This window comes from Lampetra fluviatilis, chromosome 70, assembly GCF_964198595.1.
Source record: "Lampetra fluviatilis chromosome 70, kcLamFluv1.1, whole genome shotgun sequence".
Taxonomy (NCBI): Eukaryota; Metazoa; Chordata; class Hyperoartia; order Petromyzontiformes; family Petromyzontidae; genus Lampetra; species Lampetra fluviatilis.
This window is the reverse complement of record NC_136344.1, coordinates 3,476,733-3,502,234: the sequence shown is the minus strand read 5'-3', so window position 1 is coordinate 3,502,234 and position 25,502 is coordinate 3,476,733. Positions and strand designations below refer to the sequence as shown.

At 54.7% G+C, this 25,502-nt stretch overlaps 1 protein-coding gene across 1 annotated transcript in view; it reads left to right on the top strand.

The window, feature by feature from the left end:
- The window catches only part of ZNF423 (zinc finger protein 423), a 182,336-nt gene that overhangs the window by 64,899 nt on the left and 91,935 nt on the right, over window positions 1–25,502 (top strand). The window contains exon 4 of the mRNA XM_078883317.1: window positions 10,714–10,798. Within this exon, the coding sequence (XP_078739443.1) occupies window positions 10,714–10,798 (85 nt within the window). The remainder of the gene's footprint in view (window positions 1–10,713; window positions 10,799–25,502) is intronic.

Below are 25,502 nucleotides of genomic sequence, written 5' to 3'. Positions count from 1 at the left end.
TGTTGAGTCTTTGGGCAGTGTTGAGTCTATGGGCAGTGTTGAGTCTATGGGCAGTGTTGAGTCTATGGGCAGTGTTGAGTCTATGGGCAGTGTTGAGTCTATGGGCAGTGTTGAGTCTATCGGCAGTGTTGAGTCTATGGGTAGTGTTGAGTCTATGGGCAGTGTTGAGTCTATGGGTAGTGTTGAGTTCATGGGCAGTGTTGAGTCTATGAGTAGTGTTGAGTCTATGGGCCGTGTTGAGTCTTTGGGTAGTGTTGAGTCTATGGGCAGTGTTGAGTCTATGGGTAGTGTTGAGTCTATGGGCAGTGTTGAGTCTATGGGCAGTGTTGAGTTTATGGGCAGTGTTGAGTCTATGGGTAGTGTTGAGTTTATGGGCAGTGTTGAGTCTTTGGGCAGTGTTGAGTTTATGGGCAGTGTTGAGTCTTTGGGCAGTGTTGAGTCTATGGACAGTGTTGAGTCTTTGGGTAGTGTTGAGTCTATGGGCAGTGTTGAGTCTATGGGTAGTGTTGAGTTTATGGGCAGTGTTGAGTCTTTGGGCAGTGTTGAGTTTATGGGCAGTGTTGAGTCTTTGGGCAGTGTTGAGTCTATGGACAGTGTTGAGTCTTTGGGTAGTGTTGAGTCTATGGACAGTGTTGAGTCTTTGGTTAGTGTTGAGTCTATGGGCAGTGTTGAGTCTTTGGGCAGTGTTGAGTTTATGGGCAGTGTTGAGTCTTTGGGCAGTGTTGAGTTTATGGGCAGTGTTGAGTCTTTGGGCAGTGTTGAGTCTATGGACAGTGTTGAGTCTTTGGGCAGTGTTGAGTCTATGGACAGTGTTGAGTCTTTGGGCAGTGTTGAGTCTATGGGCAGTGTTGAGTCTTTGGGCAGTGTTGAGTCTATGGGCAGTGTTGAGTCTATGGGCAGTGTTGAGTCTTTGGGTAGTGTTGAGTCTTTGGGCAGTGTTGAGTCTATGGGCAGTGTTGAGTCTTTGGGCAGTGTTGAGTTTATGGGCAGTGTTGAGTCTATGGGTAGTGTTGAGTCTTTGGGCAGTGTTGAGTCTTTGGGCAGTGTTGAGTTTATGGGCAGTGTTGAGTTTATGGGCAGTGTTGAGTCTATGGGTAGTGTTGAGTCTTTGGGCAGTGTTGAGTATTTGGGCAGTGTTGAGTCTATGGGTAGTGTTGAGTATTTGGATAGTGCTGAGTCTATGGGCAGTGTTGAGTCTATGTTGAGTCTATGGGTAGTGTTGAGTCTATGGGCAGTGTTGAGTCTATGGGTAGTGTTGAGTCTATGGGCAGTGTTGAGTCTATGGGCAGTGTTGAGTCTATGGGCAGTGTTGAGTCTATGGGTAGTGTTGAGTCTATGGGCAGTGTTGAGTCTATGGGCAGTGTTGAGTCTATGGGCAGTGTTGAGTCTATGGGCAGTGTTGAGTCTATGGGCAGTGTTGAGTCTATGGGCAGTGTTGAGTCTATGGGCAGTGTTGAGTCTATGGTGCAGTGTTGAGTCTATGGTGCAGTGTTGAATCTATGGGCAGTGTTGAGTCTATGGGCAGTGTTGAGTCTATGGGCAGTGTTGAGTCTATGGTGCAGTGTTGAGTCTATGGGCAGTGTTGAGTCTATAGGCAGTGTTGAGTCTATGGGCAGTGTTGAGTCTATGGGCAGTGTTGAGTCTATGGTGCAGTGTTGAGTCTATGGTGCAGTGTTGAATCTATGGGCAGTGTTGAGTCTATGGGCAGTGTTGAGTCTATGGTGTAGTGTTGAGTCTATGGGCACTGTTGAGTCTATGGGCAGTGTTGAGTCTATGGTGCAGTGTTGAGTCTATGGGCAGTGTTGAGTCTATGGGTAGTGTTGAGTCTATGGGCCGTGTTGAGTCTTTGGGTAGTGTTGAGTCTATGGGCAGTGTTGAGTCTATGGGTAGTGTTGAGTCTACGGGCAGTGTTGAGTCTATGGGCAGTGTTGAGTCTATGGGCAGTGTTGAGTCTATGGGTAGTGTTGAGTCTATGGGCAGTGTTGAGTCTATGGTGTAGTGTTGAGTCTATGGGCAGTGTTGAGTCTATGGGTAGTGTTGAGTCTATGGGCAGTGTTGAGTCTATGGTGCAGTGTTGAGTCTATGGTGCAGTGTTGAGTCTATGGGCAGTGTTGAGTCTATGGGCAGTGTTGAGTCTATGGGCAGTGTTGAGTCTATGGTGCAGTGTTGAGTCTATGGTGCAGTGTTGAATCTATGGGCAGTGTTGAGTCTATGGGCAGTGTTGAGTCTATGGGCAGTGTTGAGTCTATGGTGCAGTGTTGAGTCTATGGGTAGTGTTGAGTCTATGGGTAGTGTTGAGTCTATGGGCCGTGTTGAGTCTTTGGGCAGTGTTGAGTCTATGGGCAGTGTTGAGTCTTTGGTGCAGTGTTGAGTCTATGGGCAGTGTTGAGTCTTTGGTGCAGTGTTGAGTCTATGGGCAGTGTTGAGTCTATGGGCAGTGTTGAGTCTATGGGCAGTGTTGAGTCTATGGGCAGTGTTGAGTCTGTGGTGCAGTGTTGAGTCTATGGGCAGTGTTGAGTCTATGGGCAGTGTTGAGTCTACGGGCAGTGTTGAGTCTATGGGTAGTGTTGAGTCTATGGGCAGTGTTGAGTCTATGGGTAGTGTTGAGTCTATGGTGCAGTGTTGAGTCTATGGGCAGTGTTGAGTCTATGGGCAGTGTTGAGTCTATGGGCAGTGTTGAGTCTATGGGCAGTGTTGAGTCTATGGGCAGTGTTGAGTCTATGGGCAGTGTTGAGTCTATGGGTAGTGTTGAGTCTATGGGCAGTGTTGAGTCTATGGGCAGTGTTGAGTTTATGGGCAGTGTTGAGTCTATGGGCAGTGTTGAGTCTATGGGCAGTGTTGAGTCTATGGGCAGTGTTGAGTCTTTGGGCAGTGTTGAGTTTATGGGCAGTGTTGAGTCTATGGGTAGTGTTGAGTCTATGGGTAGTGTTGAGTCTATGGGCAGTGTTGAGTCTATGAGTAGTGTTGAGTCTATGGGCAGTGTTGAGTCTTTGGGCAGTGTTGAGTCTTTGGGCAGTGTTGAGTCTATGGGCAGTGTTGAGTCTATGGGCAGTGTTGAGTCTTTGGGCAGTGTTGAGTTTATGGGCAGTGTTGAGTCTATGGGTAGTGTTGAGTCTATGGGTAGTGTTGAGTCTATGGGCAGTGTTGAGTCTATGGGCAGTGTTGAGTCTATGGGTAGTGTTGAGTCTTTGGGCAGTGTTGAGTCTTTGGGCAGTGTTGAGTCTTTGGGCAGTGTTGAGTCTATGGGCAGTGTTGAGTCTATGGGCAGTGTTGAGTCTATGGGCAGTGTTGAGTCTATGGGCAGTGTTGAGTCTATGGGCAGTGTTGAGTCTATGGGCAGTGTTGAGTCTATGGGTAGTGTTGAGTCTATGGGCAGTGTTGAGTCTATGGGTAGTGTTGAGTTCATGGGCAGTGTTGAGTCTATGAGTAGTGTTGAGTCTATGGGCCGTGTTGAGTCTTTGGGTAGTGTTGAGTCTATGGGCAGTGTTGAGTCTATGGGTAGTGTTGAGTCTATGGGCAGTGTTGAGTCTATGGGCAGTGTTGAGTTTATGGGCAGTGTTGAGTCTATGGGTAGTGTTGAGTTTATGGGCAGTGTTGAGTCTTTGGGCAGTGTTGAGTTTATGGGCAGTGTTGAGTCTTTGGGCAGTGTTGAGTCTATGGACAGTGTTGAGTCTTTGGGTAGTGTTGAGTCTATGGGCAGTGTTGAGTCTATGGGTAGTGTTGAGTTTATGGGCAGTGTTGAGTCTTTGGGCAGTGTTGAGTTTATGGGCAGTGTTGAGTCTTTGGGCAGTGTTGAGTCTATGGACAGTGTTGAGTCTTTGGGTAGTGTTGAGTCTATGGACAGTGTTGAGTCTTTGGTTAGTGTTGAGTCTATGGGCAGTGTTGAGTCTTTGGGCAGTGTTGAGTTTATGGGCAGTGTTGAGTCTATGGTGCAGTGTTGAGTCTATGGTGCAGTGTTGAGTCTATGGTGCAGTGTTGAGTCTATGGTGCAGTGTTGAGTCTATGGGCAGTGTTGAGTCTATGGGCAGTGTTGAGTCTATGGGCAGTGTTGAGTCTATGGGCAGTGTTGAGTCTATGGTGCAGTGTTGAGTCTATGGTGCAGTGTTGAGTCTATGGTGCAGTGTTGAGTCTATGGGCAGTGTTGAGTCTATGGGCAGTGTTGAGTCTATGGTGCAGTGTTGAGTCTATGGGCAGTGTTGAGTCTATGGGCAGTGTTGAGTCTATGGGCAGTGTTGAGTCTATGGTGCAGTGTTGAGTCTATGGTGCAGTGTTGAATCTATGGGCAGTGTTGAGTGTATGGGCAGTGTTGAGTCTATGGTGCAGTGTTGAGTTTATGGGCAGTGTTGAGTCTATGGTGTAGTGTTGAGTCTATGGGCACTGTTGAGTCTATGGGCAGTGTTGAGTCTATGGTGCAGTGTTGAGTTTATGGGCAGTGTTGAGTCTATGGGCAGTGTTGAGTCTATGGGTAGTGTTGAGTCTATGGGTAGTGTTGAGTCTATGGGCCGTGTTGAGTCTTTGGGTAGTGTGGAGTCTATGGGCAGTGTTGAGTCTATGGGTAGTGTTGAGTCTATGGGTAGTGTTGAGTCTATGGGCCGTGTTGAGTCTTTGGGTAGTGTTGAGTCTATGGGTAGTGTTGAGTCTATGAGTAGTGTTGAGTCTGGGCAGTGTTGAGTCTATGGGCAGTGTTGAGTCTATGGGTAGTGTTGAGTCTTTGGGCAGTGTTGAGTCTATGGGTAGTGTTGAGTCTATGGGCAGTGTTGAGTCTATGGGCAGTGTTGAGTCTATGGGTAGTGTTGAGTCTATGGGCAGTGTTGAGTCTATGGGCAGTGTTGAGTCTATGGGCAGTGTTGAGTCTATGGGCAGTGTTGAGTCTATGGGTAGTGTTGAGTCTATGGGCAGTGTTGAGTCTATGGGGAGTCATCTTCTTGGTTCTTTCGGTAAAGTCATCACGTAGAAGGGAAGTAATAAAATAATAAAAATAAAACATAATAAAATACAATTCTCGCGACGTTTCGGCCACAACGCAAGCAGCCGTCCTCAGGTGAAGAACAGGGCTGTCGGAAAGACAGCGTCTGAATTTGCTCGTTATTATAATAAATAAAATAAATAAATTATTATAATAACGATCAAATTAAGATGAAACCGCGGGTGGCCGCCTGCATTGGCCGAAGGTGCCATCAGTGTCATTCGCACCGCTCAGAGGGCCCTCACCTGCCCAGTAAAACCAACAATAGCTTCAACTTGGATCGTGTTTTTTGGGGGGGGGGGCGTTTCCGTGCTTGATCGGTCGATCGGTCGGTCCTCCCCCTCGGCCACAGGAACGTGGAATTCCCGTCGGTGGCACCCGGCGTACATACGTTTGCGAGCCGCATGCAAATGCGTTGGTGGGTGTGGTGGTGGTGGTGGTGGGTGTGGTGGTGGTGGTGGTGGTGGGTGTGGTGGTGGTGGTGGTGGTGGGTGTGGTGGTGGTGGTGGGTGTGGTGGTGGTGGTGGTGGGTGTGGTGGTGGTGGTGGGTGTGGTGGTGGTGGTGGGTGTGGTGGTGGTGGTGGTGGTGGTATGGGTGGTGGTGGTGGTGGTGGTGGGTGTGGTGGTGGTGGTGGTGGGTGTGGTGGTGGTGGTGGTGGTGGGTGTGGTGGTGGTGGTGGGTGTGGTGGTGGTGGTGGTGGTGGTAGGGGTGGTGGTGGTGGTGGTGGGAGCGGGGGGAGTGGGGGGGCTACTAGGTGGGTTGAGGGGGATGCCTCCGTACAGACACTGCCTACAGGCCTAATCCCTTATTCATTTGTTATTCGTTGGACTAATTTATTTATGGGCTGACTTATTTATGATCACAGTGCCCCTACGTTCAGAGAGGGCCGGCCTGCCGGCCTGATTTGCATGCAAGGGGACCCCCCCACCACCCTCCCAATCTCACCTTCCCCACCCCCCCCCCCGGCCCCTAAGTGGGAATAGACCGGTGTGTTCGTGTTTGACAGACGCACGGAGAGAGAGGGGGGTCCGTGTGCGTGTGCGTGGAAGGTGGTGGGGGAGCGGTGGTGCAGCGGTTAGCGCCACGAACCCGGCGGACCCGAGTTCGATTCCCGCTCACGACCAACACCACCGGTGACGATTATCTGAACCGGTCCTGGGCCTCCCCTAGGTCGACTCGGCCTCAAATGAGTTACCTGGTGCGGTGCGTACACATCGCCACTGGGGAGACAAAGGCGGCCGGTCGTGGTGCTGGCCACCCACCCCCTCGTGTGCCGTTCCAGCCTTCATAGGTGCTCGCTAACAGCACTTGCCCCTACAGTCTGTTAAGGCTACACGGGGGATCTTTGACTTCCTATTTAACATCTTGTTTGACCACGTAGTTCAAGACGCCTCCATGGCTGTACCAGAGGAGTTTCCATCCGGTACAGATACATTGGGAGGCTGTGATTGATGCCTAAATGCTTTCGAGGGATGGCTCCCTATCGGTCAATCTTTCTAGGTTTTTTCGGTAAAGTCACGTAGGTAAAAAAAAACTATAGAAATACAATAATAATAAATGAAAATAAATCAATTAAATTACGACGTTTCCGAGGCAACACAAGCTTCCAAAACGTCGTGATTTTTTTATTTTTTTTATTTTACTTTTATTAATTTAAATGTTTTACCTACGTGACTTTACCGAACAAACCTAAGAATGTACTTCACTATTCTAGATTTGAAGCTTTCGTGACTGCAAGGATTCACATTCTTAGGGTTTTTCGGTAAAGTCACGTAGGTAAAAAAATTTAAATTAATAAAAGTAAAATAAAAATGAAATAAAAAATAAATAAAAATCACGACGTTTCGGAGGCAACACAAGCTTCCGTCTTGATTTTTATTTATTTTTTATTTCATTTTTATTTTACTTTTATTAATTTTTATTTTTTACCTACGTGACTTTACCGAACAAACCTAAGAATATACTTCACTATTCTAGATTTGAAGCTTTCGTGACTGCAAGGATTCACATTCTTAGGGTTTTTCGGTGAAGTCACGTAGGTAAAAATAAAAGTAAAATAAAAATAAAATAAAAATCACGACGTTTCGGAGGCAACACAAGCTTCCACCTGAAGCCGGAAACTTGTGTTGCCTCCGAAACGTCGTGATTTTTTTATTTAATTTTTTTATTTTTTATTTTTACTTTTATTAATTTAAATGTTTTACCTACGTGACTTTACCGAACAAACCTAAGATTATGAAGAGGAGGGATTTGTTATTGCGCCGATTCATGAGCGGCCTCTCTTATTGATGAGGTTCGACGCCCGTCAAATATTCATCCTCGCCGCTCCTGCCTTATTCATCGCTTTGTGCAGGCGGGGTGGCGGCCCAGGTGGTGGTGGTGGTGGTGCAGGTGGTGGTGGTGGTGCAGGTGGTGGTGGTGGTGGTGCAGGTGGTGGTGGTGCAGGTGGTGGTGGTGGTGGTGGTGCAGGTGGTGGTGGTGGTGGTGCAGGTGGTGGTGGTGCAGGTGGTGGTGGTGGTGGTGCAGGTGGCGGTGGTGCAAGTGGTATTGGTGGAGGTGGTGGTGCAGCAGGTGGTGGTGCAGGTGGTGGTGGTGGTGGTGCAGGTGGTGGTGGTGGTGGTGCAGGTGGTGGTGGTGGAGGTGGTGGTGGTGGTGATGGTGCAGGTGGTGGTGGTGGTGGTGCAGGTGGTGGTGGTGCAGGTGGTGGTGGTGGTGGTGCAGGTGGTGGTGGTGCAGGTGGTATTGGTGGAGGTGGTGGTGCAGCAGGTGGTGGTGCAGGTGGTGGTGGTGGTGGTGCAGGTGGTGGTGGTGGTGCAGGTGGTGGTGGTGGTGGTGCAGGTGGTGGTGGTGCAGGTGGTGGTGGTGGTGGTGGTGCAGGTGGTGGTGGTGGTGGTGCAGGTGGTGGTGGTGCAGGTGGTGGTGGTGGTGGTGCAGGTGGTGGTGGTGCAGGTGGTATTGGTGGAGGTGGTGGTGCAGCAGGTGGTGGTGGTGCAGGTGGTGGTGGTGGTGGTGGTGCAGGTGGTGGTGGTGGTGGTGCAGGTGGTGGTGGTGCAGGTGGTGGTGGTGGTGGTGCAGGTGGTGGTGGTGGTGATGCAGGTGGTGGTGCAGGTAGTGGTGGTGCAGGTGGTGGTGGTGGTGGGGCAGGTGGTGGTGGTGCAGGTGGTGGTGGTGGTGCAGGTGGTGGTGGTGGTGCAGGTGGTGGTGGTGCAGGTGGTGGTGCAGCTGGTGGTGCAGGTGGTGGTGGTGCAGCTGGTGGTGCAGGTGGTGGTGGTGCAGGTGGTGGTGGTGCAGGTGGTGGTGGTGGTGCAGGTGGTGGTGGTGGTGGTTGTGGTGCAGGTAGTGGTGGTGGTGCAGCTGGTGGTGCAGGTGGTGGTGGTGGTGCAGCTGGTGGTGCAGGTGGTGGTGGTGCAGGTGGTGGTGCAGGTGGTGCAGGTGGTGGTGGTGGTGGTGCTGCTGGTGGTGGTGCAGGTGGTGGTGGTGGTGCAGGTAGTGGTGGTTTTGGTGGTGCAGGTGGTGGTGGTGGTGCAGGTGGTGGTGCAGGTGTTGGTGGTGGTGGTGGTGGTGCAGCTGGTGGTGCAGGTGGTGCAGGTGGTGGTGGTGGTGCAGGTGGTGGTGGTGCAGGTGGTATTGGTGAAGGTGGTGGTGCAGCAGGTGGTGGTGGTGCAGGTGGTGGTGGTGGTGGTGGTGGTGGTGGTGCAGGTGGTGGTGGTGGTGGTGCAGGTGGTGGTGGTGCAGGTGGTGGTGGTGGTGGTGGTGCAGGTGGTGGTGGTGGTGATGCAGGTGGTGGTGGTGGTGCAGGTAGTGGTGGTGCAGGTGGTGGTGGTGGTGGGGCAGGTGGTGGTGGTGCAGGTGGTGGTGGTGGTGCAGGTGGTGGTGGTGGTGCAGGTGGTGGTGGTGCAGGTGGTGGTTGTGCAGCTGGTGGTGCAGGTGGTGGTGGTGCAGCTGGTGGTGCAGGTGGTGGTTGTGCAGCTGGTGGTGCAGGTGGTGGTGGTGCAGCTGGTGGTGCAGGTGGTGGTGGTGCAGGTGGTGGTGGTGCAGGTGGTGGTGGTGGTGCAGGTGGTGGTGGTGGTGGTTGTGGTGCAGGTAGTGGTGGTGGTGCAGCTGGTGGTGCAGGTGGTGGTGCAGCTGGTGGTGCAGGTGGTGGTGGTGCAGGTGGTGGTGGTGGTGCAGGTGGTGGTGCAGGTGTTGGTGGTGGTGGTGGTGCAGCTGGTGGTGCAGGTGGTGGTGGTGCAGGTGGTGGTGGTGCAGGTGGTGGTGGTGCAGGTGGTATTGGTGGAGGTGGTGGTGCAGCAGGTGGTGGTGGTGCAGGTGGTGGTGGTGGTGGTGGTGCAGGTGGTGGTGGTGGTGGTGCAGGTGGTGGTGGTGCAGGTGGTGGTGGTGGTGGTGGTGCAGGTGGTGGTGGTGGTGATGCAGGTGGTGGTGGTGGTGCAGGTAGTGGTGGTGCAGGTGGTGGTGGTGGTGGGGCAGGTGGTGGTGGTGCAGGTGGTGGTGGTGGTGCAGGTGGTGGTGGTGGTGCAGGTGGTGGTGGTGCAGGTGGTGGTGGTGCAGCTGGTGGTGCAGGTGGTGGTGGTGCAGCTGGTGGTGCAGGTGGTGGTGGTGCAGGTGGTGGTGGTGCAGGTGGTGGTGGTGGTGCAGGTGGTGGTGGTGGTGGTTGTGGTGCAGGTAGTGGTGGTGGTGCAGCTGGTGGTGCAGGTGGTGGTGGTGGTGCAGCTGGTGGTGGTGCAGGTGGTGGTGGTGCAGGTGGTGGTGCAGGTGGTGGTGGTGCAGGTGGTGGTGGTGGTGGTGCGGCTGGTGGTGGTGCAGGTGGTGGTGGTGGTGCAGGTAGTGGTGGTTTTGGTGGTGCAGGTGGTGGTGGTGGTGCAGGTGGTGGTGCAGGTGTTGGTGGTGGTGGTGGTGGTGCAGCTGGTGGTGCAGGTGGTGGTGGTGGTGCAGGTGGTGGTGGTGCAGCTGGTGGTGCAGGTGGTGGTGGTGCAGCTGGTGGTGCAGGTGGTGGTGGTGCAGGTGGTGGTACAGGTGGTGGTGGTGGTGCAGGTGGTGGTGGTGGTGGTGGTGGTGCAGCTGGTGGTGCAGGTGGTGGTGGTGCAGGTGGTGGTGGTGGTGCAGGTGGTGGTGCAGGTGGTGGTGGTGGTGGTGGTGCAGGTGGTGGTGGTGCAGGTGGTGGTGGTGCAGGTGGTGGTGCAGGTGGTGGTGGTGGTGCAGCTGGTGGTGCAGGTGGTGGTGGTGCAGGTGGTGGTGGTGCAGGTGGTGGTGGTGGTGGTGCAGGTGGTGGTGGTGCATGTGGTGGTGGTGGTGCAGGTGGTGGTGCAGATGGTGGTGGTGGTGCAGGTGGTGGTGGTGGTAGTGGTGCAGCAGGTGGTGGTGTAGTGGTGGTGGTGGTGGTGCAGGTGGTGGTGGTGCAGGTGGTGGTGGTGCAGGTGGTGGTGGTGGTGCAGGTGGTGGTGGTGGTGCAGCTGATGGTGCAGGTGGTGGTGCAGGTGGTGGTGCAGGTGGTGGTGCAGGTGGTGGCAGTGCAGATGGTGGTGCAGGTGGTGGTGGTTTATGGGTCTGTGTGTGAGTCTATGGGTCTCGGTGTGGTGAGTCTATGGGTCTCTGTGTGAGTCTATGGGTCTCGGTGTGGATGGTGTGAGCGGTGAGGATGGTGAGTGATCGTGGTGAGCGATGGTGAGCGGTGGTGAGCGGTGTCGTTGCAAGTGAGGGCCCCCCTCTGATGCCGTTGCCGCCTGTACCCCCTGCGCTCTCTGACCAGAAGAAGAGCTACCAGTGCATCAAGTGCCAGGTGACGTTTGAGAGTGAACGCGAGATCCAGGTTCACGTGGCCAACCACATGATCGGTCAGTGCTGCCACACACACACACACCACATGCACACACACACACACACACCACACACACCACACACACACTACACACACACAAGTTCCAGGTGACCTTTGAGAGTGAACGCGAGATCCAGGTTCACGTGGCCAACCACATGATCGGTCAGTGCTACCACACACACACCACACACTACACACACACACCACACACACCACACACACACTACACACACACAAGTGCCAGGTGACATTTGAGAGTGAACGCGAGATCCAGGTTCACGTGGCCAACCACATGATCGGTCAGTGCTGCCACACACACACCACACACTACGCACACACACACCACACACACACCACACACACACACCACGCACTACACACACTACACACACTACACACACTACACACACACCACACACACACACTCACACACACACACCACACACACCACACACACACACACCCACACACACCACACACACACACCACACACACACACCACACACCAAACACACACTACACTGCATACACACACCACACACACACACTACACACACACACACTACACACTACACACACCCACACACCACACACACACACCACACACACACACACTACACACACACACACCACACACACACTACACACACACACCACACACCAAACACACACACACTACACACACACACACTACACACACACACTACACACACCACACACACACACCACACACACACACACTACACACACACACACCACACACACACTACACACACACACCACACACACTACACACACACTACACACACACACCACACACACACACACTACACACACACACACCACACACACACCACACACACACACACACACACTACACACACACACCACACACACTACACACACTACACACACCACACACACACTACACACACACACCACACACACACACACTACACACACACACACCACACACACACCACACACACACACACACTACACACACTACACACACACACCACACACACCACACACACACTACACACACACACCACACACACTACACACACACACACACTACACACACACACCACACACACCACACACACACTACACACACACACACCACACACACACCACACACACACACACACACTACACACACACACCACACACACACACCACACACACTACACACACCACACACACACACCACACACACACACACTACACACACTACACACACTACACACACTACACACACACACCACACACACACTACACACACACACCACACACACACACACTACACACACACACACCACACACACACTACACACACACACCACACACACTACACACACTACACACACACACCACACACACACACACACCACACACACACACTACACACTACACACACACACACCACACACACACACACTACACACTACACCACACACACACACTACACACACACCACACACACCACACACTACACACACACACCACACACACACACCACACACACACCACACACACACACCACACTACACACACACACCACACACACACACCACACACACACACCACACACCAAACACACACTACACTACATACACACACCACACACACACACCACACACACACCCACACACCACACACACACACACACCACACACACACCACACACACACACCCACACACTACACACACACACACCACACACACACCCACACACCACACACACACACCACACACACACACACACCACACACACACACCACACACACACTACACACACACACCACACACACTACACACACTACACACACCACACACACACACCACACACACACACACTACACACTACACACACACACACCACACACACACACACACTACACACTACACCACACACACACACTACACACACACCACACACACCACACACTACACACACACACCACACACACACACCACACACACACCACACACACACACCACACTACACACACACACACCCACACTACACACACTACACACTACACACACACACACACCACACACACACACACCACACACACACACACCACACACACACCACACACACACCACACACACACACCACACACACCACACACACACCACACACCACACACACTACACACACACCACACACACACCACACACACACACCCACACCACACACACACACCACACACACTACACACACCACACACACACACACACCACACACACTACACACACACCACACACACAGACACACACACACAGCCCACACACACAGCCCAAACACACAGCCCACACACACACAGACACACACACACACCACACATAAACACACACACACAGACACACGCACACAGACACACACACAGACACACGTACGACACGCAATCGTGCATCGGCAGATGCGTGAGCGCCATACATATGCAGGCTACATACATGCATACGACTTTGCGTTGATGTGCCCTGCTGCAGCAACGGCGTCCTCCAGACACCCGGCTGGGCATATTTATTTAATCGACAGACAGCGGAGGGGAGAGAGAGGGGAGAGAGAGGCAGTCAACGATTGTCGGAGTAGGAGAGCGACGTCCTGGGACATGGTGCAGGGAAGGAGAGAGCTGGGGGGGTGGCGGGTAGTCCGAGACAGTGGGAACAGCAGAAGAGAGGAAGGGTGCCCTGGGAGAGGAAAGAGTGAGATGAGAGGGGAGAGGTAGGGGAGTGCGTGGAGGGGAGGGGAGTGAGATGAGAGGTAGGAGAGAGCGTGGAGGGGAGTGGAGTGAGATGAGAGGGGAGAGGTAGGAGAGTGCGTGGAGGGGAGCAGAGTTAGATGAGAGGGGAGAGGCAGGAGAGAGTGTGGAGGGGAGGGAAGTGAGATGAGAGGGGAGAGGCAGGAGAGTGCGTGGAGGGGAGTGGAGTGAGATGAGAGGGGAGAGGCAGGAGAGTGCGTGGAGGGGAGTGAGATGAGAGGGGAGAGGTAGGAGTTGCGTGGAGGGGAGTGGAGTGAGATGAGAGGGGAGAGGCAGGAGAGTGCGTGGAGGGGAGTGGAGTGAGATGAGAGGCAGGAGAGTGCGTGGAGGGGAGTGGAGTGAGATGAGTGGGGAGAGGCAGGAGAGTGCGTTGAGGGGAGTGGAGTGAGATGAGAGGTAGGAGAGTGCGTGGAGGGGAGTGGAGTGAGATGAGAGGGGAGAGGCAGGAGAGTGCGTGGAGGGGAGTGGAGTGAGATGAGAAGGGAGAGGCAGGAGAGTGCGTGGAGGGGAGCAGAGTTAGATGAGAGGGGAGAGGTAGGAGAGTGCGTGGAGGGGAGTGGAGTGAGATGAGAGGGGGGAGGTAGGAGAGTGCGTGGAGGGGAGCAGAGTTAGATGAGAGGGGAGAGGTAGGAGAGTGCGTGGAGGGGAGTGGAGTGAGATGAGAGGGGAGAGGCAGGAGAGTGCGTGGAGGGGAGTGGAGTGAGATGAGAGGGGAGAGGTAGGGGAGTGCGTGGAGGGGAGTGGAGTGAGATGAGAGGGGAGAGGCAGGAGAGTGCGTGGAGGGGAGTAGAGTGAGATGAGAGGGGAGAGGCAGGAGAGTGCGTGGAGGGGAGTGGAGTGAGATGAGAGGGGGGAGGTAGGAGAGTGCGTGGAGGGGAGTGGAGTGAGATGAGAGGTAGGAGAGTATGTGGAGGGGAGTGGAGTGAGATGAGAGGGGACAGGTAGGAGAGTGCGTGGAGGGGAGTGGAGTGAGATGAGAGGTAGGAGAGTGCGTGGAGGGGAGTGAGATGAGAGGTAGGGGAGTGTGGGGAGGGGAGTGGAGTGAGATGAGAGGGGAGAGGCAGGAGAGTGCGTGGAGGGGAGTGGAGTGAGATGAGAGGGGAGAGGTAGGGGAGTGCGTGGAGGGGAGTAGAGTGAGATGAGAGGGAAGAGGCAGGAGAGAGCGTGGAGGGGAGTGGAGTGAGATGAGAGGGGAGAGGCAGGGGAGTGCGTGGAGGGGAGTGGAGTGAGATGAGAGGGGAGAGGCAGGAGAGTGCGTGGAGGGGAGGGGAGTGAGATGAGAGGGGAGAGGCAGGAGAGTGCGTGGAGAGGAGTGGAGTGAGATGAGAGGGGAGAGGCAGGAGAGGCGTGGAGGGGAGTGGAGTGAGATGAGAGGGGAGAGGCAGGAGAGTGCGTGGAGGGGAGTGGAGTTAGATGAGAGGGGAGAGGTAGGAGAGTGCGTGGAGGGGAGTGGAGTGAGATGAGAGGTAGGAGAGTGCGTGGAGGGGAGTGGAGTGAGATGAGAGGGGAGAGGCAGGAGAGTGCGTGGAGGGGAGTGGAGTTAGATGAGAGGGGAGAGGTAGGAGAGTGCGTGGAGGGGAGTGGAGTGAGATGAGAGGGGAGAGGTAGGAGAGTGCGTGGAGGGGAGTGGAGTGAGATGAGAGGGGAGAGGTAGGGGAGTGTGTGGAGGGGAGTGGAGTGAGGTGAGAGGGGAGAGGTAGGAGAGTGCGTGGAGGGGAGTGAGATGAGAGGTAGGAGAGTGCGTGGAAGGGAGTGGAGTGAGATGAGAGGGGAGAGGCAGGAGAGTGCGTGGAGGGGAGTGGAGTGAGATGAGAGGTAGGAGAGTGCGTGGAGGGGAGGGGAGTGAGATGAGAGGTAGGAGAGTGCGTGGAGGGGAGGGGAGTGAGATGAGAGGCAGGGGAGTGCGTGGAGGGGAGTAGAGGGGAGCGGAGAGAGGGGAGAGGTAGGAGAGTGCGTGGAGGGGAGTAGAGTGAGTTGAGAGGTAGGAGAGTGCGTGGAGGGGAGGGGAGTGAGATGAGAGGGGAGAGGCAGGAGAGTGCGTGGAGGGGAGTGGAGTGAGATGAGAGGGGAGAGGTAGGAGAGTGCGTGGAGGGGAGTGGAGTGAGATGAGAGGGGAGAGGTAGGAGAGTGCGTGGAGGGGAGTGGAGTGAGATGAGAGGGGGGAGGTAGGAGAGTGCGTGGAGGGGAGTGGAGTGAGATGAGAGGGGGGAGGTAGGAGAGTGCGTGGAGGGGAGTGGAGTGAGATGAGAGGTAGGAGAGTATGTGGAGGGGAGTGGAGTGAGATGAGAGGGGACAGGTAGGAGAGTGCGTGGAGGGGAGTGGAGTGAGATGAGAGGTAGGAGAGTGCGTGGAGGGGAGTGAGATGAGAGGTAGGGGAGTGTGGGGAGGGGAGTGGAGTGAGATGAGAGGGGAGAGGCAGGAGAGTGCGTGGAGGGGAGTGGAGTGAGATGAGAGGGGAGAGGTAGGGGAGTGCGTGGAGGGGAGTAGAGTGAGATGAGAGGGAAGAGGCAGGAGAGAGCGTGGAGTGGAGTGAGATGAGAGGGGAGAGGCAGGGGAGTGCGTGGAGGGGAGTGGAGTGAGATGAGAGGGGAGAGGCAGGAGAGTGCGTGGAGGGGAGGGGAGTGAGATGAGAGGGGAGAGGCAGGAGAGTGCGTGGAGAGGAGTGGAGTGAGATGAGAGGGGAGAGGCAGGAGAGGCGTGGAGGGGAGTGGAGTGAGATGAGAGGGGAGAGGCAGGAGAGTGCGTGGAGGGGAGTGGAGTTAGATGAGAGGGGAGAGGTAGGAGAGTGCGTGGAGGGGAGTGGAGTGAGATGAGAGGTAGGAGAGTGCGTGGAGGGGAGTGGAGTGAGATGAGAGGGGAGAGGCAGGAGAGTGCGTGGAGGGGAGTGGAGTTAGATGAGAGGGGAGAGGTAGGGGAGTGCGTGGAGGGGAGTGGAGTGAGATGAGAGGGGAGAGGTAGGAGAGTGCGTGGAGGGGAGTGGAGTGAGATGAGAGGGGAGAGGTAGGGGAGTGTGTGGAGGGGAGTGGAGTGGTAGGAGAGTGCGTGGAGGGGAGTGAGATGAGAGGTAGGAGAGTGCGTGGAAGGGAGTGGAGTGAGATGAGAGGGGAGAGGCAGGAGAGTGCGTGGAGGGGAGTGGAGTGAGATGAGAGGTAGGAGAGTGCGTGGAGGGGAGGGGAGTGAGATGAGAGGTAGGAGAGTGCGTGGAGGGGAGGGGAGTGAGATGAGAGGCAGGGGAGTGCGTGGAGGGGAGTAGAGGAGAGCGGAGAGAGGGGAGAGGTAGGAGAGTGCGTGGAGGGGAGTAGAGTGAGTTGAGAGGTAGGAGAGTGCGTGGAGGGGAGGGGAGTGAGATGAGAGGGGAGAGGCAGGAGAGTGCGTGGAGGGGAGTGGAGTGAGATGAGAGGGGAGAGGTAGGAGAGTGCGTGGAGGGGAGTGGAGTGAGATGAGAGGGGAGAGGTAGGAGAGTGCGTGGAGGGGAGTGGAGTGAGATGAGAGGGGGGAGGTAGGAGAGTGTGTGGAGGGGAGTGGAGTGAGATGAGAGGCAGGAGAGTTCGTGGAGGGGAGTGGAGTGTGATGAGAGGTAGGAGAGTGTGTGGAGGGGAGTGGAGTGTGATGAGAGGTAGGAGAGTGTGTGGAGGGGAGTGGAGTGAGATGAGAGGGGAGAGGCAGGAGAGTGCGTGGAGGGGAGTGGAGTGAGATGAGAGGGGAGAGGCAGGAGAGTGCGTGGAGGGGAGTGGAGTGAGATGAGAGGGGAGAGGCAGGAGAGTGCGTGGAGGGGAGTGGAGTGAGATGAGAGGGGAGAGGCAGGAGAGTGCGTGGAGGGGAGTGGAGTGAGATGAGAGGTAGGAGAGTGCGTGGAGGGGAGTGAGATGAGAGGTAGGAGAGTGCGTGGAGGGGAGTGGAGTGAGATGAGAGGTAGGAGAGAGCGTGGAGGGGAGTTGAGTGAGATGAGAGGGGAGAGGCAGGAGAGTGCGTGGAGGGGAGGGGAGTGAGATGAGAGGGGAGAGGCAGGAGAGTGCGTGGACTACATGGTACTCATTTGAGGCTGAGTCGACCTAGGGGAGGCTCAGGATTGGTTCAAACAATCGTCACTGGGTGTTGGCCGTGAGCGGGAATCGAACTCGGGTCGCCGGGTTCATAGCGCAGCGCGCTAACTACTACACCACCGCTCCCCACACCCGCACACACACACGCACATGCACGTACACGTCTGCACACACACACACGTCTGCACACACACACACGTCTGCACACACACACACGTCTGCACACAAACGCGTCTGCGCTGACACACACGTCTGCACACACACATCTGGGCACACACGCACACATCTGCACACACACACGTCTGCACACACACACACGTCTGCACACACACATCTGGGCACACACGCACACATCTGCACACACACACACACGTCTGCACACACACACACGCGTCTGCACACACACACACACGTCTGCACACACACACACACACGTCTGCACACACACACACGCGTCTGCACACACACACACACATGTCTGCACACACACACACACGTCTGCACACACACACACACACACGTCTGCACACACACACACGTCTGCACACACACACACATGTCTGCACACACACACGTCTGCATACACACACACACACGTCTGCACACACACACACGCGTCTGCACACACACACACACACGTCTGCACACACACACACGTCTGCACACACACACACACACGTCTGCACACACACACACACGTCTGCACACACACACGTCTGCACACACACACACACACACGTCTGCACACACACACGTCTGCACACACACACACACGTCTGCACACACACACACACGTCTGCACACACACACACACACATGTCTGCACACACACACACGTCTGTACACACACACACACGTCTGCACACACACACACGTCTGCACACACACACGTCTGCACACACACACACACGTCTGCACACACACACACACGTCTGCACACACACACACACGTCTGCACACACACGCGTCTGCGCTGACACACACGTCTGCACACACGCACACGTCTGCACACACACACACACGTCTGCACACACACACACACACGTCTGCATACACACACACACACGTCTGCACACACACACGTCTGCACACACACACACACACATGTCTGCACACACACACACACGTCTGCACACACACACACGTCTGTACACACACACACACGTCTGCACACACACACACACACGTCTGCACACACACACACACGTCTACACACACACACACACACACGTCTGCACACACACACACACGTCTGCACACACACACACACGTCTGCACACACACGCGTCTGCGCTGACACACACGTCTGCACACACGCACACGTCTGCACACACACACACACGTCTGCACACACACACACACACACGTCTGCACACACACACACACGTCTGCACACACACACACACACGTCTGCACACACACACACACACGAACGTGAACACACGCGCACACGTCTGCACACACACACACACACGAACACACGCGCACACGTCTGCACACACACACACACACACGAACACACGCGCACACGTGTGCGTTCACGTATGCGCGTGCGTGCATTGTCCTGCATAAATAAATTCAAGCAATGAGCTCCCCCCCCCCACTCACCCCCCCAATGCACCACCCCCACGCACCCCCCCCCCCCCCCCAATGCACCCCCCCCCCACGCACCCCCCCCCCCAATGCACCACCCCCACGCACCCCCCCCCCCCAATGCACCCCACCCCCACGCACCCCCCCCCCCCAATGCACCCCACCCCCACGCACCCCCCCCCCCCCCAATGCACCCCACCCCCACGCACCCCCCCCCACTCCTTCTGCTGCCCCCCTCCCAGCCCTGGGGCCCAGGCGTCGTGGGGGGGGTGGTGGTGGTGGGGGGGGGGGGGGTGCTGGTGGTGCTGGGGGGGGGATGGTGGTGGGGTGGTGGGGCGTGGTGGGGGGAGATGGTGGTGGTGGGGGGTAGTGGGGGGGGTGGTGGGATGGTGGGGGGGGGGGGTGGTGTGGTGGTGGTGCTGGGGGGATGGTGGTGGTGCTGGGGGGATAGTGGTGGTGCTGGGGGGATGGTGGTGGTGGTGGGGGGGGGGGGTAGTGGGGGGAGATGGTGGGGGGGTGATGGTGGTGGGTGGAGAGATGGTGGGGGAGGGTGCTGGGGGGGATGGTGGGGGGGTGGTGGGGGGTGATGGTGCTGGGGGGGGGGGGGGGTGATGTTGGTAGTGGGGGGAGTGGTGGGGGGGGTGGTGGGGGGTAGTGGGGGGGTGGTGGGGGGTAGTGGGGGGTGGTGGAAGACGTTGCCCACCCTGGCGCTCGAGCGAGCTTCATTAAGATTAGCGGTGAGCCGCCTGCTCACGCTCAGGGCGCATCGCGCATCGTAATGAGGGTGCGGGGAGGCGGGCACGACAGCGGCAGAGGGAGAGCCTCTCCCTCATCCTCCTGCTACTCCTGCTACTACTACCACTCGGCTTACACCACACAGAGAGAGACACACACGCACACAGAGATACACACACACACAGAGAGAGACACACAGAGAGAGACACACACGCACAGAGAGAGACACACACAGAGATACACACACACACACACAGAGATACACACACAGAGAGAGACACACAGAGAGAGAGACACACACACGCACACAGAGATACACACACAGAGAGAGACACACAGAGAGAGAGACACACATAGAGATACACACACACAGAGAGACACACACACACACAGAGATACACACACAGAGAGAGACACACAGAGAGAGAGACACACATAGAGATACACACACACAGAGAGACACACACACACACAGAGATACACACACAGAGAGAGACACACAGAGAGAGAGACACACATAGAGATACACACACACAGAGAGAGACACACACACACACAGAGACACACACACGCACACAGAGATACACACACGCACAGAGAGATACACACACACACACAGAGATACACACACAGAGAGAGACACACACACACAGAGATACACACTCATAGACACCGCGGGGAGACACGGAGAGACACGTGGAGACACGGAGAGACACGGGGAGACACGGAGAGACACGTGGAGACACGGAGAGACACGGGGAGACACGGAGAGACACGTGGAGACACGGGGAGACACGGAGAGACACGGGGAGACACGGAGAGACACGTGGAGACACGGGGAGACACGGAGAGACACGGAGACACGGGGAGACACGTGGAGACACGGAGACACGGAGAGACACGGAGACACGGAGAGACACGTGGAGACACGGAGAGACACGTGGAGACACGGAGAGACACGGAGAGACACGTGGAGACACGGGGATACACGGAGAGACACGTGGAGACACGGGGAGACACGGGGAGACACGGATAGACACGGAGAGACACGGGGAGACACGGAGAGACACGGAGAGACACGGGGAGACACGGAGAGACACGGGGAGACACGTGGAGACACGGGGAGACACGTGGAGACACGGAGAGACACGTGGAGACACGGAGAGACACGGAGAGACACGTGGAGACACGGGGAAACACGGAGAGACACGGAGAGACACGTGGAGACACGGAGAGACACGTGGAGACACGGGGAGACACGGAGAGACACGGAGAGACACCGATAGACACGGAGAGACACAGAATCAGAATCTCTACTCAGACCGGCGCAATCTGATAAGCTGCAAAGCTCTTCACATATGTCCAGTACGGAGCTGGGGGGGGGGGGGGGCGGGGGTTGATCTGTCGGTACGGGGTCAGGTGCAATGCGAGAGAGGGGGGTGGTGGGTGCGAGTGAGCGAGTGAGCGAGTGCCACATGGACGCACGCGCAAGGGCACGGAAGCCCGCGCCTGCTCGTGCCAGGCTGGGTGCACCTTTGAGCCCGTCGCTTGAAGTGTCTAAGGCTCGCTGCCGGCGGGCAGGAGGAGGTCGCGGGACAGAGTCTGCAGGTGCCGTGGGTCGACTGACCGAGACGGCCGGCAGATGCGTTTTAGCAGCCTTTGCGCTCCGCTCGTTGTTGTGAGCGTCGCTCCTCCGCCCTCCGTTGTTGCTGGAGGGCGACTGCCTCCAACTGCCCAGTAGCGTCCTTCACGAGCCTCCTCCACTGAGGCCGATCTTGACACCGCTGGTACCAGTCATCGGCAAGTCCACTCAGCTCCACGTCCTCCTGTACCACGTCACTCCATCTCTTCTCTAGCCCGTGCCGCGCCCGTTTAGCCCCCTCGATCCGGCCGAACAAAAGCTGCTTAGGCATGCGGTGGTTGGGCATGCGGGCTACATGGCCCAGCCAACGCAGCCTTGCCTGCCGGAGGAGCTCACCGATGGGACCTTAAATTTCGATTTAAAGCTTTAGTGACTGCAGGGATTCATCCGAAAGAACCAAGAGGATGGGACCTTGTCCAGATCTTTCAAGGATTTGTGAGCTCCTCACACAATACGTCCCCCGGTTAAACCCAGGATGGATCGTAGGCAGGGCCAGCCTCAATGTTTCTAACCGGCTAAGATGTTCCATTAGAGGGCCCCACGTTCCGCAAGCGTAGAGAAAGGGAGGGCATGACTGTGGCTGAGAAGACCCGAAGCTTTTCGTGGAGAGATGGAGACGCTGTCTTTCCGACAGACCTGTTCTTCACCTGAGGACGGCTGCTTGCGTTGTGGTCGGAAAGTCGTCAGAATTGTATTTTATTATGTTTTATTTTTATTATTTCCCTTCTACGTGACTTTACCGAAAGTACCAAGAAGATGGAGCCATGTTGCAGCATTAGGCAGCTGATGAAATGATAATGCCGCTCGTTTGCGTTTGAGTTTGACCTCTGCTGCCGTACCGGAGCCGGTCACAAGCACACTGCCCACGTACGGGAACTCCTCCGCTCACTCCACAACTTCTCCCATCACTTGAGTTACTACTTCGCCACGCCAATTGTGGGTTTACTCTCCAACACACCGGCGGGCTGAGGTAGTAACTAATTCACCATTGGAACCTCATTTGCCAGTAAAAATATGATAATTGTTTTTTTTTACCCTTCTATCTGGCAACAAAACTCACACCTTTTTCACAAGGAGTCATGTTTGCATAGACCACAATACCTGCAGTCGTAATGCAAACAAAAAACACAACTCTGATAATGTATGCACTGTCCTTGAAGTTGATTGGTCCACACCCGAGACAGCTTTCCTCAGAGCCTAGTCTCACATGGTCCTTGAAGTTGATTGGTCCACACCCGAGACAGCTTTCCTTAGAGCCTAGTCTCACATGGGTTGGACCAGATGACGCCAAAAGGCGCACAACTCAAAGACAACGCACCATCAGAGTATGAGAGCTCGGGGTAAAGCATTTACACCATTGGAACCTCCTTTGCCAGTAAAAATATGATCAATGCTGTTTTACCCTTTTATCTGGCAACAAAACTGACACCTTTTTTACAAGGAGTCATGTTTGCATAGACCACAATACCTGCAGTCATAATGCAAACAAAACACATAACTCTGATCATGTATGCACTGTCCTTGAAGTTGATTGGTCCACACCCGAGACAGCTTTCCTTAGAGCCTCGTCTCTGGCTAGTTGGCTGTGTCGAGTGGTGGAGGGGTTACGACCCAACATTTATACTTTCACGATCTAACCTAAGAAAAATGTTATCATGAGTTGCGATGATGTCGCGTTGGGCAGTCTGCACACGAACGCCACCCTCCATCATCATCATCATCATCACGGTGGCTAGGAGATGTTGACTACCTCGCCTGGTCTACAGGAGGTCGTGGGTTCGATCCCGACCCTGAGTTTGCGTGTCTCTCTCTCTCATCATTATCATCACCACGGTGGCTAGGAGATGTTAACTACCTCGCCTGGTCTACAGGAGGTCGTGGGTTCGATCCCGACCCTGACGCCTGCTGCTGTATATTTGAAGTGTGCGTGCCTCTCTCTCATCATCATCATCATCACGGTGGCTAGGAGATGTTTACTACCTCGCCTGGTCTACAGGAGGTCGTGGGTTCGATCCCGACCCTGACGCCTGCTGCTGTATATTTGGAGTTTGCCTGTCTCTCTCTCATCATCATCATCATCACGGTGGCTAGGAGATGTTAACTACCTCGTCTGGTCTACAGGAGGTCGTGGGTTCGATCCCGACCCTGACACCTGCTGCTGTATATTTGAAGTTTGCATCTGGCTAGGAGATGTTGACTACCTCGCCTGGTCTACAGGAGGTCGTGGGTTCGATCTTGACCCTGACACCTGCTGCTGTATATTTGAAGTTTGCATCTGGCTAGGAGATGTTGACTACCTCGCCTGGTCTACAGGAGGTCGTGGGTTCGATCCCGACCCTGACACCTGCTGCTGTATATTTGAAGTTTGCATGTGGCTAGGAGATGTTGACTACCTCGCCTGGTCTACAGGAGGTCGTGGGTTCGATCCCGACCCTGACGCCTGCTGCTGTATATTTGAATTCTAGATTTGAAGCTTTCGTGACTGCAAGGATTCGTATTCTTGGGTTTTTTCGGTAAAGTCACGTAGGTAAAAAAAATGTAACAAAAATTTTATTTTACTTCTATAAATTATATTTTTTTATGTGACTTTACCGAAAAAACCCAAGAAAATGTATATTTGAAGTTTGCGTGTCTCTCTCTCTCTCGCCGTGGTCGCCGTGGATTTTTCTCCGGGTCCTCCGCTTCTTCCCTGCACATTTCGAATCGACGTCGCGCGTTTAGAAAATTTGGCCGCGTGGCATTTCCACGTGGTGATGGTGATGATGATGAGCCATTTCTTTGAGCTCGAATTTGTGGCCAGGCAGCTTCTAAACAAAAATTAACTACATTGCACAGTGGGGCCTTACCTGGTCAAATAAAAAAAAAACATCGTTGAGTTTAGTTTTTAGTTGAGTTCGCTTAAGAATGAATCTCTGTACAATGCTCTGCCTGCTCTAAGGCCCCGGTTCGCTCTTCGCGCTCCGTCAACAGACGGCACCTCAGCCAGGGGTCATCCACCCATCTAGATTTGAAGCTTTCGTGACTGCAAGGATTCACATTCTTAGGTTTTTTCGGTAAAGTCACGTAGGTAAAAAATTTAAATTGATAAAAGTAAAATAAAATAAAAATCACGACGTTTCGGAGGCAACACAAGCTTCCGTCTTCAGGTGGAACCGTCACAGCACGATAGCTGTATCAAGTGAGAGAAATTCCAAGTAAACAGTCCTTGTATATATACTGGTTGAGGGTGGGAGGAGCCAAGGTAGGCCCTGGATATTGGCTCCTCCCACCCTCAACCAGTATATATACTGGTTGAGGGTGGGAGGAGCCAAGGTAGGCCCTGGATATTATTGTGTGAGGTTCGGTGCGGCTGAAGCACGCTGCTAGGAATGAGCCTTTGTTGTGTAAACTAGGTGCGGATAATGTAAAGGTGCGTGTAAAAGGGACTGAGCCTTTTGTTATGTAGAGATGATGCGGCTGAAATCACTGCCAGGAAATGAGTCTTTGTTGTGTAGAATGGTTGACTGAGCCTATTGTTATGTAGAGGTGGTGCGGCTGAATTCGCTGCCAGGAAATGAGTCTTTGTTGTGTAGAATGGTTGACTGAGCCTTTTGTTATGTAGAGATGATGCGGCTGAAATCGCTGCCAGGAAATGAGTCTTTGTTGTGTAGAATGATTGACTGAGCATATTGTTATGTAGAGGTGGTGCGGATGAAATCGCTGCCAGGAAATGAGTCTTTGTTGTGTAGAATGGTTGACTGAGCCTATTGTTATGTAGAGGTGATGCGGCTGAAATCGCTGCCAGGAAATGAGTCTTTGTTGTGTAGAATGGTTGACTGAGCCTATTGTTATGTAGAGGTGTTGCGGCTGAATTCGCTGCCAGGAAATGAGTCTTTTTTGTGTAGAATGGTTGACTGAGCCTATTGTTATGTAGAGGTGTTGCGCCTGAAA